Source organism: Polistes fuscatus, unplaced genomic scaffold (assembly GCF_010416935.1).
Source record: "Polistes fuscatus isolate 324 unplaced genomic scaffold, CU_Pfus_HIC Scaffold7, whole genome shotgun sequence".
Lineage (NCBI taxonomy): Eukaryota > Metazoa > Arthropoda > Insecta > Hymenoptera > Vespidae > Polistes > Polistes fuscatus.
In genome coordinates, this window is record NW_025113151.1 from 5,179,693 (window position 1) to 5,194,657 (window position 14,965).

The window sequence follows — 14,965 nt, forward strand, 5'->3', positions numbered from 1 at the left end:
TTCCTTCGTCCGATTTTCTTTGCTCGCTCGGCTCCTTCGTTAGCGGTTTCGAGGGTAAAGTGCCATGGAGTTAGCTAATTGGTTGAGCGCCTCGGGCTGCCACCGTGGGACTCCGCAAGATATCCTCTTCTTCTTCTTCTTCTTCTTCTTCTTTCTCTTCTTTCTTTTTCCTTTTATTCTTTCATTTCTTCTTTCGAAAAGAGAGAGAGAGAGAGAAAAAGAAAGAGAAAAGCTTTAAGTTCGTATCTAATATCTCAAAAGCTTTTCAAGCTACGTTATAGGTACACTAAAGAAGCAGGCATAACTGTATGTATAATACATATACATAGATATATATATATATATAGATAGATAGATACTACTTTTATCCAAGATAACGAAATTGAGTTTTCAGTGATCGAAGCTAAAATGTAGAAAGAGTAAGACAGAAAGTAAAGAAAAAAAAAGAAGAAGAGGAAAACCGTTTCAAAAGAGAATATCCCTAAAGTTTTCATCTCCATCTATCTATCCATCTACTTATCTAGAGCTATCTATCTTGAGAAAGAAAGGAAAAGACAAAATTACAAATCCATGCTATCTTCTCAAATATTTTTCTTTTCTAATTTTCTTTCTTCTTTTTTCGGATTCTTTTGCGAAAGACATCAATTAATTTATGCTTTTAATTAACACAGCGAAAGATGATCGTGAACAACAATTTTTTTATTTTATAAGAAATTATCCTTTAAAAGCGGCTCCTTAAAAATTAAATAGCCTTTCCTTTTAAATCGAATTGTTTTGAATTTAAATATGTACTATGTTTTTAGTAGCTAAGATAGGAATCTACTATTACCGATTGTTGATAGAATAAATAAGGATCTATTCTGACCGTATGTACATAATAGTAAATTCATTTTCTTAAAATGAACAGATTTAGAATTGTTCTAAGTTATCGATAGCTGTAGATTCCTGTTTTTTTAATCGTCGATAATAAATCATTGTATGTTCCCGTATTTGGAATTCAGGGATAAATGTCACTAGATTTTCTTCCTAACTGTCGATAATTGTAAATTAAGCTTACTTTAGATAAAACGCCAAGTTGAATTCAAATATTATGCTCTCCTACTTACTTCAATGCTCAACAAATTTTCATATTACAAATTTACTTCGATTAATCATTATTAATAATATAAATAAACTCATAATAATAAATTATGAATTATCTTGTTAAAAAATATTTCTAAATGGAGCATTGTGATTGGCTTAAATACTTAACCAGCTATTCTTCATGGGAAAACTAATTACTAACACTCATGTTTCATCAAAACTACGGGTTTGTTGAATAACAGAAAAGAATTTTATTGTGTTTGTATATATTTTATTACATTTAAAAGAACAAATAATAATAATATTTTAAACAATACTGTTAATATTTACAATTAGTGACGACAATTGTATGAATTCGTTAACATGGAAAAGAAAATTGTATTTTCTATTTTTCTACTAAGTTTACTAATCAATAAAGGTAAGGTGTGGTCTTATGGATTAGTTTTCATTGACAATTTTATATTTATTAAACATTATTTAATAAATAATATTATAATTTTAGGGGAAAGTCTTCTGTGTTACAGATGCAACAGTAATCATCCAGGGTGTGGCACTCCGTTAAATTGGTTATGGTACTGGGGAGAATCTTGTCCCGAGTACGATGACAAATGTGTTAAAATAATTGAAAGAAAAGGCGGTAATGCTTCTAATTCTTATAATAATCAATCATTTAAAAATATGTTCTTTTTATTGTTAAATATAAGATTGAATGTTATGAATTTATATTTATGCAGCTGAGACCATCATTACAAGAGAATGCTTGAGTTCAGTACGCAGTTTCAGAACAGATATACCAGCTGATCGTTATGAAGGATGTCGTCCTGCTGCAAAAGATGTTCGCCTAGGACATTACGTTAACAATAGTATTAATCAGCTAGATATCCATAGAGATTATTACGATGAGGTAACATGGTGTTTCTGTTATTTTGATAACCGATGCAACAGTGCCACTAATTTTAATATTTCTATCTTTTTGTTAGTGGTTTCTAGTATTATAGGATATTTTGCAACATAATGTTAGGAATCAATCATCATAGATTGTTCAAAGATTGTGCAAAATTTTTTTTCTGTTAATTTTCAAATATCCAGATCTGAACGCATCTATTTTGACGACTATAAAATTATTCGTTCATGCTTTTAAAATGATTGTTTTTATAAAACAATGTAACTGAAGTGTTCTTATGCGTGCCGTGCAGAAAATACTGTATAGATTTTTATTATCAAGCGTTATGACGCTAAGATACCATTTTAAGAGTACAACAAAATAATCATTAAATATTTAGTTAAACACATATATGTCTTTAGAAAGATTTGAAATCTAATAATTACACAGAAATGTATTAACTCGATTAATCCGTCCATAAATTAGCAATTAATACTTAAAATGTATTAATACTTTTGTATTTAAAAAAATATTTTTTATTATTTTGATTAGAATGTTATGTTATTAACCCCTTGCATTGTAACAACGTATAAGATTCATGATACGCTTTGTAGCCTAAATACGAGAAACACGAATCCTACTCATGGCAAATTTTATGGGTCAAACATAAGAAGCACGAAATGTAGCAATAACTTTAGCATGTAATTCGACTTGTTAAATTATAGCGCAAGGGGTTATATTTATCATGAAAGTAAGATAAAATTTAATATTGTTAATAACAATTATATAGAGCGGTAATGTTACCAAGTTAATTTTTAAAAGAAAAGCAAATGTTTAATATCACATGAATTGATCATAAAAATTAGTATTACTTTTATATAATGTTAGTGACTTTCCTGTAAGCTTATATATATATATATTTGTATATTTAATATACTTTGTATGTTTAATGTACAATTATCCGTCCATAAAGAAAATATATTTATACTTTATATTTATAACAAATTACATGGCTGTAATTTATATGAAATAATTTTTGAATATTTCTACCATAGATAGTCAAGAATCCACAGACCTTTCAACTTTGTACAAATAGTAAAAACAATTTAATTGCAAAAAACTGATAGAAGAGAATCCTATGAAGGTTCTTATGAACCAACCTTAGACATTCCATTAGTCATCAATGTGGCCGAAATTTTTGTTTTTTTACAACTCAAAAGAGGCATTTAATTTATAAATAAGAATGAAAGCAGATTTATAGACAAAATATAACTTTTATTATATAAAATATCCAAACATTTCTTAAATTATGGAATTCTATCTTAGAGAAAATAAAATAATAATTAATTATGTAGACTTAACACTTTAATATCTGCACATATGACCAAGATTCTTTCTTTTAATGCTGGCATTTGTCCAATAATTTTCATGCGACAGCAACATAATGTCATTGGACGGCATAGTATTAATATATAATAATATTTAATTGCAAATTTATATAGAAACTAGTTTTTAATGATCTTCAGCAGTCTTATTTTGTTTTGTCTATTGCATTAAGTTCAGGATTTGAAGTCTATTTAATTTTCATCAGACATTTCAGTTTCATCAGACATTTCAGTTTCATCGTCTTCCATCGACTCAAGTTTTTCTATAATGTCAATGTTGACAATTCTTTCGTATACCATTTCAGGAGCAATGATAGTAAGAACTCCGTTAGTTGAAAAAGTAGAGCATACACGATCCATATTGCATATCTCAGGAAACATGTACCTCCTTTTAAATGGTTTAACTTCGTAACCATTTTTGTTCCTTTTATCTTTCTGTTTACCTATAATGGTAACTTTCCTCCCAGTTACTGTTATACTTATTTCCTCTGGCTTAAATTTTCGAGCATCCAAACTTATTTTATACTTATTTTTAAACTTTTTCATCAATGGTGAACATGAAGCTGATTTGTAAGACATAATTCTAACTAATAGATGATAATTGTTATAGAAAGCTTAACAAGATTGATTTGTATACTAAAGTATCTGCGTTATCCTAATATAATGAATATAAACAAATTATAATGTTTTAAATCTAATTTTAAATGTTGATTAAATAAACGTCAAACCCTCCAATCAATTTGAAAACAGTATCGGTAACAAAAACATAGGTTACTTTTTGACTTTTTGTTAATTGTTATTCAACGATAATCCAATAACGTATTTTGATCCTGTCTTCTTTGTTTGTTTTCCTTTTTAACTTATAATAATTATTTGTTTTATATGAATTTGAAATCAATGATTTATCTTATTAACCAAATATTTCTTATTAATTTCTAACCTAGCTCTATTTCTTTTTGGTTAAACTTGTAGAAGATTCTCGTTATAACATTTCAGACGTAATATCCTTTAAAATTTTCTTTAATACTAAATATTTACACGTGTATACGTAGATTTATTATAGGAATGCCGGCTTAAGAGCGGGATTAATAGTTTGATTAATAAGACGTTAGTTAATAAACGCCTTCGAGAAACACGCCGAACCTTCTTGAATTGCTAGAAATGGCGGGAAATTTCGTATCGATCGTAGCGTGTTCATTTGGAATAAAATATTATCTTAATCTAGAATATTCGAGATATATCGTATTTTTCGATTTATCCCATCTTATCATCAAATAGTTAGAATTATGTTCTTTGGTATTAATAAATCATTCGTGTGATATTAATAAACGTTCCTAAAAATGAATATTAAAAGTCACGAAATTGCGTAAGAACGTTTGATTTTGTGCCAGAATTTATTTGTTGCATAATCAAGAAAGATTCTAATGCACTTACAGAAGAACATTTGTTTTTCTTACGGCGATGTAATAAATAAATTATTGTTTATTTTATAATATAATATAATAATATTTTATAATATTATATAATAATTATTATTATGAAATTTATTTTTTTGTTAAATATATAGAAGAAAAATACAAATACAGAAATTGCTCTACCTGATGTATGCAAAACTGGTTTCATTTTGAGATTAAATCGATTGAGAGAAATCGTTTTTATTAAGCGAGTAGAATAACTTCGAAAGAACTAGTTCAAGAACGAAATAAAAATATTATGACGGTTATGCGAACGGCTTTAATCAAAAAGTAAACATGCGAAAGCTATTCCTTTTTTATCTCTTTCAACTAAACGATTATCAATAAAAATGAGATAGAATTTATTAGATATTAGATTGATTTGTAAAATGAAGAGACATTCTTTGCAATTGTGGAAATCCCAAAAGGGTTTTAATAGAAAATCAATAGACACTGTAGTACACATTGAATTACAGGTTATAGACCTCGAACGTAATTTTATAAAAAGATATAACGAATTCTCAACGTGTTATTTTCCAAGGTTTCGTTTGAAAATCATTTGAAAATTATTTTATTATTTATAATAATTAAATCAATCATGAAATCATAAAAAAAGACACATTAAATTATAAGTTATAAATTTTGAACGTATTTTCAACACAATTTTTAAAACTTCCAGTAAAATTATTTGATAATTATGTAATTGTTTAATTCTTTATAAACATAAAGACAAATAAGTTCCTAAATTTGTAGTATCGACATATACACAAAAAGATTTAATTTTATTTCAAGCTATTTTAAATGTAAAAAAAGTAAATTTTCTTTTTAAATCAAACTGTATTGTTGGTATTTAAATGATAGTTGTAATGTCATCGATTAAAATTCAAGTCTTAATTTTCTGCTTGTCATTTCAAACTTACAATATAAAAACATAATTTAAATTAATAATAATTCTCCCTTTCAAGTGCCTTTAAAAATGTTGTTGCGTATAAAAAAATCCAAGAGAAAGAACAATAAGCTAATTTGAGATATTTTGATAAAAATAACTATAGTATCTGATAAATTCAATATCGAGAACTTTCTACCATATATTAAATAACTACAATAACTTTTTTTTCAAAATTCAAAACAAGAAAATAATATGAACAATAACAAAATTCGTAAGAAAAAGAAAGGGAAAGACAATTTGTAAAGTTTATTCGACCTTCGATCAACGAACGGTTGAGAATGAACGCACGTTAGCGTTTAGAAGAGATCGAAAATTCTAGTACCTTTCTCATTGTCAGAAAATAAACGAAAACAGGATTATATAGAAATAATTTCAAATAATTAAACAAAAAATATCGAAAAGGATCGAATGAAATAATAACGATTCAATCGATAAAATAATTAAATTTATCAGTTTTAGAAAAACACACAGAGAAAGAGAGAAAACGTCAATGAAAACGCGTCGGCGCTATCTTCTTTCTCGAGGCTTCGTGAATGTTCGTTTGGGAGAACGGACGATCAATATAAAGCCGGCAGAGTGCAGGCAGATGTCAGTTTAAGCCGAGCAAGCTACGAGTGATCACATACTAGAGAGAACTTTCCAAGCGAACTCTAAAGCGAGTATAACAAAGTTATCTAAGAATAACGAAATAAAAGAAGATCAAGAAGGAGAAGAAACAACGATTTCTTGGTTGGAAGGATATTAAAAATCTAAATTTTTAAACATGTCGCTTTTACCGCTTATTTTCTCCGATTGGTGGGAGGATTTGGAAAGACCACATCGTCTTTTGGATCAAAATTTTGGTCTGGCATTGACACCTGATCAACTGGTGGCCATTCCGAACAGAATGGAATTACTCAGACCGAGAGAAAGATGCCCGATGGGTTATTATCGTCCGTGGGCTGAAATGATTCGTCAGAAAGATAACGGATCGTCGGTGGTTAAAGCTGACAAAGACAAATTTCAAGTTGTCTTGGACGTTCAACAATTCCAACCGAACGAGATCGACGTTAAAGTTGTTGACAGATTTGTGGTAGTCACGGCTAAACACGAAGAGAAACGTGACGAGCATGGATGGATCTCGAGACAATTTGTTCGGAAATATATGATTCCAGAACAATGTGATATCGATGAGGTTGCATCGAAATTGTCTTCCGATGGTGTTCTGACCATCACTGCACCGAGAAAGGAACAACACAAGGTGGAGAATGAAAGAACCATTAAGATCGAACATACTGGAAGACCTGCAGTCCAGTCCCAGAAGGTTCAGAAGAAACAGGAAGAGGAGGTGGAGAGCAAGGAGGAAGAAAAGAAGTAAAAGTATTTTCTTCTCTTAAAGAAGTAAAATCAGAGAGAGAATATTGGACTAATATTGACATTTTTTATTTACTTTTTCTTGATCATTCTTCTCTTAATAATTTTTGCTTTACCATTTCATAATAATTAATAATAGTTCCTCGTATATTATATCTCATTAGAGTTAAGATAATATTATATACAGGATAATACAACACTTATACTTACACTTAAACTTATTATAACTGCTACATTTGAAATGCTGGTATGTAGTATTGTAGAACAATTATTGTATACATAATATCTACCTAATACAATGTCATTTGCTCACTTATATTAGGACAATGTTAGCAGTTAAATAAACCAAACATTTCATTTCTTAATATTTGTATTTAAGAACTACGACTAAGTGTGTATTAGTGTTCTTTTTTCTTTGTGATGTTCTTTATAGTAAAGAATATTGTAAACATATTTAAAATTTTGTTTCTTTTTATAATTTAATAAATACACGTATTTTATTGCATTAATCCAAAAGTCTTGTCAATCTGCGTTATTTTTCCTTCAAATTAAAATTTCAAAGATACAATTCATTTATTTTAGAAATTAAATGATGTTTAACACAAAAATTCAACTATTTGTGGAAAATTCGTATTTTTCATATTTTATATTTTCCTATGTTTAAATAAATTTTTTCAATAAATCGTAGTAATTTGAATTTGTTCATTTTCATTTATTTGTTAGTAGAAATATTGAGTATTGAAAAATATTAGATAAAAGCTTGAAAAAGATTAAGAAAACTCATAAAATGAATTACCTTTGAAACATATTTATCGGTTAAATTTAATATCAAAACAAAATTTGGTACAGAATATAAATGTGTGTGTGTTGCGTTGCCGGTGGTAACAAACGATACGGCGTAAACAGTGACGGTAGCAGATCAAAATAACAGCTTAATTCGCACAGTCTTTTGGTATTTTCGGTTTTGTCAACATCTAAAAATAGTTTGAAATAATTTAACCCACAAACTTATTATACGAATAAAACTAATAAAACCAAAGCAAAATTTAATTCTTAATAAAATATTACAGAGTAAAATCTTTGCTCGTATGAAAACAAAATTGCAATTTCATTTATAATATTTTTTAATGTCATACAAAAATTTCTATTTTGAAATTCATACTTCAATACAAAGTATAATTTGTATGTCTTTTTTTACAGAGAAGTTACATAAAAAGTATCTACTTATATAATCAACGATTTCAAAGTCGAATTACTGTTCGAAATAAAAAAATATTTGAATAAAAAACTAATTATTTTTTTTTCTATTACAATTGAATTCGAATATCAGTTGCAATCATCAGCAATTTCTATTATTCTTGCAACGTAATCTTATTTCATAAATCAAGAAATTTCATAATTAGATGTTTACGTAGGTTCGAAGTAATTTTAGAGCAATTATAGCATATCGTACGATCTAATCGATTCTGCCAATTATCCGCATAATTTGTGGGTGCGAGAAGGATTTGTTTTATGCAACAAGTCGATTTCAAATGGATAACAAATTTGTATTATTAAAAATATTTTATTAAAATACAGGTACTACAAAATATTATAACTAATAGATCATTAATAATAATAACTAATAAAAAATAATAATATGTGTGTGTATGATAATGTATAAATGTAATACAAAAAGAAATGAATGATAGTGATCGTAGGATAAAACATTAATTAATTAACATTTTTTGTTTATTGTTCAACAGCAGCCTTCTTCTCCTCTTCTTTTTCCAAAGCTGGTTTTCCAGTATGTTCGATTTTAATAGCTCGTTCCTTTTTTTCTTCGATAGCCTCTGGTTTCCTAGGTGCTGTTATTGTGAGGATACCATCGGATGATAAGGTACTTGTTGCTTTTTCAGGATCACATTGATCAGGTATTAAATATTTTCGAACAAACTGTCTTGAAATAATACCGTGTTCATCTTCTTTTTCTTCGTGTTTGCCTGTTTAACAATATAAAAAATAATTGCAAAATGAATCAAATTAAAAATCCAGATTCATTTAATCAAGTAATTAAATTTAATTTTCAAAAACGTTGGTTTATTGCATTTGAATTAAAATGAATGCAACATTGATTCTTACCTTCAACGATGATGTAATTATTGACAATTTTGACGTTAATCTCATCAGGCTTAAATTGTTGAACATCCAAAGTTACGTGAAATTTATCCTTGTCATTTTTAACGACAGACAAACCACTGATATCTTCGTCATGTACGAGATCAGCCCATGGTCGATAATAGTTGTAAAACGATGGTGATGATACTAATAGTGGTGATAATCTTCTATTCTCCAATCGGTTTAACATGGATGGTTGGAAAAATTCTTCTGGATGGATTCCCATACCAAAACGTTGACCCCATAATCTATGTGGTTGTTCCAACGTCTCCCACCAATGTGAAAATAATCTTGGTATCAGCGACATTCTTATTCTCATCTATGTTTTTATTCAAAACTTTTCCTTTTTTAATTTTTTCAAATTGGATTTTAAAATCTCTGTAAACTGCGTTGATAGTTTGATTTTTGCTTATAAAGTTTACTCGTTGTCAGTTGTACGTTAACTGAGTCTAGGTATCTTGGTGACGTGCTTTTATATCCGCTCGAAATGAGGTGACGCACAGAAAGAGTATTCGAGTCTTCTATCGAAATTTCGAGACAATACTCGCATGTCTTTTTCAATCGAAATTTCTAGAATGTATCGAAATAATTTTCTTTCCTTTTTTTTTGTATTTATAATGTACATCAATGAAGAGGCTTGTTTGTTTAATCATTTTCAAGGTATGTTCGTTCATAAAAATGTTTCAAGGTTTCATAATTGTTCAGAACATTCTGCTTGATATAAAAAAATATTCTTTTCTTATTTTTTTAATTGATGTCAATGCAGAACTCGTTTGCTTAATATTTTCCTACATTTGGTTGCTTAGAAATATTTCTATACATTTTATAAATGAAATTTTGTAATTTTTTTGAAATGATATAAGATTCTGCGGATTCTTTTTTAACGAATATTTAAAATTTTGTATTGTAGAGAAATAAATGCAACTAATTAGAAAATGAACGTAACCATCTTACGTGTCATTACATTAATAAAACGTGTTTCAAGTTTTTAAAATAGAACGTCAACGTAAGAGAAAATATTGAAGTGCATCAGCCGTGGTTATTTTCAAATACACGACAATACATAAGTAATGGATATGCATAAATACATACGATATCAAATTAATAATTAATTATATTCATTAATAAAACATCGAAAAATACGACATAAAGTTTTAGCGAAAAAATAAATACAATTTAACAGAGAAACAATAATTCTCATGAAAGTTCTTCCAATATTCTCGTTTCTGATTAGATAAACGTACGGTATAAACAACGTTTGTTATCAATTCACACATTCGACGTATTAAAAATAAATAAAAACAAGATGCAACATATTTCTACAATTAGTAAATATTAATTTTCATTAACAAATCATATTTTTTATTTAAATTTTCTTGCAGATGTTGCTATCTTGATTTTTATTTATTTTTATGATAAAAAAATATTTAGAAAAATAAAAAAGCGATGTAATTAATTTCAAAAATTTCTCATGTATAGGAATAGCTTCGAATGAACTTTTTTTTATTGTTTATGCAAGCAAACACAATTTATTTTTAGGATAAAATAGATTGAAAAAAATTAATAAAGCATGATGCAATTTCTTTTCCAAAAATTCTCACGTATTCTTCTGAATAAACTTTCATATCATTTATGTAAGCAAACGTATTGAAATCGCAATTTGAAAATTGATAGTAGGCGGTGGTCAGACGGAAAGTTTTCATTGCGTCGACGCATTCGTCCATGTGTTATGTCTCGAAGCTTCAAAGAGTACGTTGACCGTTGTATCTTTATTCTTTCTTACTCTCGATCATTCTCGACCTCTCCTCCTCTCTCTCCTCTTTCTCACCCGATCATTTTGTAAAACGAGACTCGTCTCTTCAACGAAACGTACCAACGATTTCTCACGATTGACGTGACTGCACGCATAGCCTTGACCTTTGAAAACGTACTTCTACATAATTTTATTCAAATAAATACAAATTTGGTAAAATTTTGAATCCAAATTTAATACGTAATGTTTGTTTTTGTTTTTCTACTTTAATAATTAATTTAATTAAGATTTTTTTTTGAGATAGTTTTATATTAATGATAGTTATGTCAATTTTGTTTATATTAAGAATATAAATTAAATGAACTCGATATTAAATAGGTTGAATTATTATTAATGTTAGGACAGTAAATCGCAAAATGCAAGAAAAAGAGAATTTAGCATTGTAAATGGAAGAAGAAAAAGAAATAAATAAGTATTTATTTATATATGTGAAGTCTTGAATTATCGAGACTTCTCGAATATTTGATATGTAAACGAAAGAGAACGTTCCCGAGACAATACATATGTTAAGTATTTATATATGCGTTATTTATGAATTTAGAATAATTCAGAGAATGGATTCAGACGATTAGAAGATTCGAATGTTTACTTCGAACGATTTCAAAGGCGGTCTTTACAGAATGTATAAATAATTTTATTGTTAGAGTATTTCAAAGTTCGTTCATTCAAAATAATGAAATTTGATTACATTTTATGAGATTCATCATTTGTTTTTTTTTTGTAGTTTTAATTATCCCAAATATTTTAATAATTTATTTTAGCAATTTATAAAATAGAACTTGTTTTCTTTTTATTTAAATGCAATTTCTAAGAACAGAAAGCCCCCCGATTGTTTATACATATGTTTATATATTTTATTTGTTTACAAATCACGAAGAAATCCTTTTTCACGTAATGATTATCTGGATTAGACGTACTAACAATAAGACACGTCAGCTTGTTTAAAATTACTTGTTATATATCAAAATGAAAGCCACGTAATAACATTTCGAATCGATAACATATGAATGATTTTGGCCACATAAAAAAATTTTAATTGGATCATTTTTTGTATAAGCAGTTATTTTGACTCATTGTCAGTAGATTATCAATCGATTAAACACAAATTTCTAGCGTCGCATAATTTTAAATTCTTTCTTTTTCTTTATTATACAATATGTTGAAACATAAAACAATTTTTGATTCGCTTACGAACACGTCTTACATTTAAATTTAGAGCCTAAAAATAATAATTAGGACATCTGCTTATATGGAATATTTTAAAACGTAAATGAAAACTATAATTATATTTATTAATAAAATAATATAGCTTTGATTTTTAAACAATGTAAAAAAATGTCCGAAGAACATTACGCATAATGTTGTAAATACCTGACTCCTCTTTTTAAAAATAGAAGAAAAAATTTCATCATACTATGAGTGAGTCAACAGTATTGTTACACAAAATAAGTTTAAACAGATGCATGAAAATACGTATATATGAAAAATATGACATATTTCTTTCTTTATTTCCTAGTTAAATTACAAATTTTTTTTTATATATAAACATACATATATTATATTAAATTAATTTTAATAATAAAGTAGCACGAATAATATAAATAATTAAATTTTTGCACGTTCCATACAAAAATCCTAGCAACTTTATATTTTACTTCGCAAAAAAATTCACCAAAAATTGAAGGAATGAAGTAAAATTAAAATTCATTTGTAAAAATAGAATTTTAAATAACAAATGATAAGTTTCGTATGAGATATAAAACATTTAAATTTTGTTTCCTTGACACAACTTATGCGAGCGATTACGAAGTTAAAGATGTATAAAAAATAAAATAAAAAGAATGATCGAAAATTTATAAATCGAAATAAAAAAAAACAATAAATAAAAACAAAACCACATATACATAAAAACAACATCGATTGATAATCTAATTTCATGCTGGTTTCAGAAAAGAAGAGATACGCACTTCCTTATGTATAATACAAAAAAAACGTCAGGTTTCCGAGTCCCTTACGTGGCATTTTGACGTTTCTTGAAATTTCCATAAATTCTTATCCCCACTACTGATAAGAACAGTTGTAGATAAATACCGACGTGCATGAGGACGATCCTTCAGTTGTAAAATATATACGAGATAAGAATAAAGAAAAACGAGAAAATTCACTGCTGGTATTTGCGTGGTTTAAATATCAAGAGCGAGTGAAAATTTTCAAGACAAACAAGAAGCAAGTACAAGAAAGAGAATAAATTATATAAATTTAAGAAGAAGAAGAAAAAAAGAAAAACAATAATTATGTTTTTGCTACCACTTTTATTCTCTTCTTTGTTGACGGATATAGATCAGCCTCAAAAGCTGATAGATAACAGTTTGGAGGATCCCTTGTTTCCTGAAATGAACAGCTTATTTCCATTGTCACCTTTTGCCAATGCTCTGCTTGACCGACCATGGTTTGAATTTTTGAAACAGAATAAACGTCCTTCCAGTGTAACCACTGATGAAAATAATTTCAAAATCGTCTTGGATGTAAAAGGATTTAAACCTAACGAAATCAAAGTCAAAGTCGCTGATGGATACATCATCATTGAGGGTCAGCACGAAGAAAGAAAGGACAAAGATGGTTTCGTCTCTAGAAAATTTGTTCGTAGATATTTGTTACCATATCAAGCAGAGACAGATAAAATTACTTCCAAGATATCAAATGATGGAATATTAACCATCACAGTACCTTTAAATAAGAATCTGGAAAAACCAACTGAAAAAACAATTAAAATTGAACTCAGTAACGAAACAGCTGTTACACAGAAAGATAACGATAAGAAAGTAACAGAGAATAGTAATCACAAAGAAGCTACGACTCCAAAGAGTACAATCCGTGCATCAAATACCACACCAAATGGTGCAATCCATGCATCAAATACCACACCAAATAGTGCAATCCATGCGTCAAGCACTACTCCAAAAGATACAATCCATTCATCAAGCACTACTCCGAAGAATGTAATCCATTCATCAAGCACTACTCCAAAGGATACAATCCATGCGACAAGCACCACTCCACAGCAATAAAATTTTCCTAACAGCTTGTAAAGATTTTGTGCCATTTCTCTTAAAAAATTAGGATACATTAGGAAAAATTAGGATTGGTACATGTTGAATCTTTTTTAAATTCCGTCCTATCTTCCAATGTATTTACAAGCATTGTAAATTTTAGATAAATACTGTTAATAAAAGAAATTAATTTATTGCTAGATGATTAAAGATGATTTTCCTTGTACCACGCAAATAGTTAAGACAAATATTATATCTGTATCCATTTCTTTGAGATTTTTATTTCGATTTACTCAAAAGAGTATACGGTTTTTTAATGGTAAAGATTTGTCTTAAAGCGTTAAATATTAAAAATATTTTACTATAATAATTGTAATGTATCATTTTATTAATAATTGATCAATCAATGTATCATTGTATCAATATTTGATGAATCAATATATCATTGTATTAATACTTGAAAAATATTATACAATTCTATTATCATAAAATAGTATGTTCATTTTAATAGTGGGAAAGATAATTACAATGAAATAAAATGAATGCAACATTTAAAATTACTGCGTAAATAGATACAAATACTAATTGCAAATAAAAAATGAGTCATTTTAAAGGTACGTAATATACTATATAGGTACACATGCAACTATGTATCTATGCACTATTTGAATTTATATTCAAATCTTATTTATTTTTCTTACATTTTGATTTAATTATAATGTAATTTTACCTTATAAATTTATTTGTTTTAATAATTATTAATTTCATAATTTTGTAGTGAAATATAACTGTTATTCTAGGTTATACATTTGAACATTTAATTAATGACAATTAGATA

At 27.6% G+C, this 14,965-nt stretch overlaps 5 protein-coding genes and 1 long non-coding RNA gene across 7 annotated transcripts; 4 read left to right on the plus strand and 2 right to left on the minus strand.

Moving 5' to 3' along the window:
• Nucleotides 1-1,074: 1,074 nt before the first annotated feature.
• On the plus strand, nt 1,075-3,086 carry LOC122523942. Of its 2 annotated transcripts, XM_043645930.1 has the most exons (4): nt 1,075-1,309; nt 1,420-1,501; nt 1,586-1,720; nt 1,818-3,086. In XM_043645930.1, exons 2-4 carry the CDS (start codon nt 1,447-1,449, stop codon nt 2,096-2,098), a joined length of 471 nt encoding a protein of 156 aa, XP_043501865.1. In that variant the 5' UTR covers nt 1,075-1,309; nt 1,420-1,446; the 3' UTR covers nt 2,099-3,086. The 2 variants fall into 2 exon arrangements, with proteins under 2 accessions (XP_043501865.1, XP_043501864.1); XM_043645929.1 differs by having other exon boundaries at nt 1,075-1,501.
• Nucleotides 3,087-3,543: 457 nt separating this feature from the next.
• Nucleotides 3,544-3,930, minus strand: LOC122524260 (protein lethal(2)essential for life-like). Its single transcript, XM_043646407.1, has one exon. It carries the CDS (start codon nt 3,928-3,930, stop codon nt 3,544-3,546), a length of 387 nt encoding a protein of 128 aa, XP_043502342.1.
• Nucleotides 3,931-6,331: 2,401 nt separating this feature from the next.
• On the plus strand, nt 6,332-7,131 carry LOC122523941 (protein lethal(2)essential for life-like). Its single transcript, XM_043645928.1, has one exon. The coding sequence runs from the start codon at nt 6,518-6,520 to the stop codon at nt 7,109-7,111; it is 594 nt and encodes a 197-aa protein (XP_043501863.1). The 5' UTR covers nt 6,332-6,517; the 3' UTR covers nt 7,112-7,131.
• A 1,689-nt stretch (nt 7,132-8,820) lies between these two features.
• LOC122523940 (protein lethal(2)essential for life-like) lies at nt 8,821-9,925 on the minus strand. Its single transcript, XM_043645926.1, has 2 exons — nt 9,229-9,925; nt 8,821-9,089 (listed from the first exon to the last, which is right to left on the minus strand). Exons 1-2 carry the CDS (start codon nt 9,581-9,583, stop codon nt 8,839-8,841), a joined length of 606 nt encoding a protein of 201 aa, XP_043501861.1. The 5' UTR covers nt 9,584-9,925; the 3' UTR covers nt 8,821-8,838.
• On the plus strand, nt 9,838-13,313 carry LOC122523943. The gene is made up of 2 exons (XR_006305417.1): nt 9,838-9,924; nt 13,027-13,313. It is a non-coding gene; the product is annotated as an uncharacterized LOC122523943 (long non-coding RNA).
• Nucleotides 13,314-13,371: 58 nt separating this feature from the next.
• LOC122524262 (protein lethal(2)essential for life-like) lies at nt 13,372-14,327 on the plus strand. Its single transcript, XM_043646408.1, has one exon. The coding sequence runs from the start codon at nt 13,372-13,374 to the stop codon at nt 14,143-14,145; it is 774 nt and encodes a 257-aa protein (XP_043502343.1). The 3' UTR covers nt 14,146-14,327.
• Nucleotides 14,328-14,965: the final 638 nt, after the last annotated feature.

What these genes read in the sequence shown, in the direction of transcription:
- LOC122523942 (XM_043645929.1), top strand. Translation starts at nt 1,447, where the DNA reads ATGGAAAAGAAAATTGTATTTTCTATTTTTCTACTAAGTTTACTAATC. An exon ending in AAGTTTACTAATCAATAAAG is followed by an intron (nt 1,502 to 1,585) that starts GTAAGGTGTGGT and finishes TTATAATTTTAG; the next exon opens with GGGAAAGTCTTCTGTGTTAC. An exon ending in AATAATTGAAAGAAAAGGCG is followed by an intron (nt 1,721 to 1,817) that starts GTAATGCTTCTA and finishes ATATTTATGCAG; the next exon opens with CTGAGACCATCATTACAAGA.
- LOC122524260 (XM_043646407.1), bottom strand. Translation starts at nt 3,930, where the DNA reads ATGTCTTACAAATCAGCTTCATGTTCACCATTGATGAAAAAGTTTAAA.
- LOC122523941 (XM_043645928.1), top strand. Translation starts at nt 6,518, where the DNA reads ATGTCGCTTTTACCGCTTATTTTCTCCGATTGGTGGGAGGATTTGGAA.
- LOC122523940 (XM_043645926.1), bottom strand. Translation starts at nt 9,583, where the DNA reads ATGAGAATAAGAATGTCGCTGATACCAAGATTATTTTCACATTGGTGG. An exon ending in TAATTACATCATCGTTGAAG is followed by an intron (nt 9,090 to 9,228) that starts GTAAGAATCAAT and finishes ATTGTTAAACAG; the next exon opens with GCAAACACGAAGAAAAAGAA.
- LOC122524262 (XM_043646408.1), top strand. Translation starts at nt 13,372, where the DNA reads ATGTTTTTGCTACCACTTTTATTCTCTTCTTTGTTGACGGATATAGAT.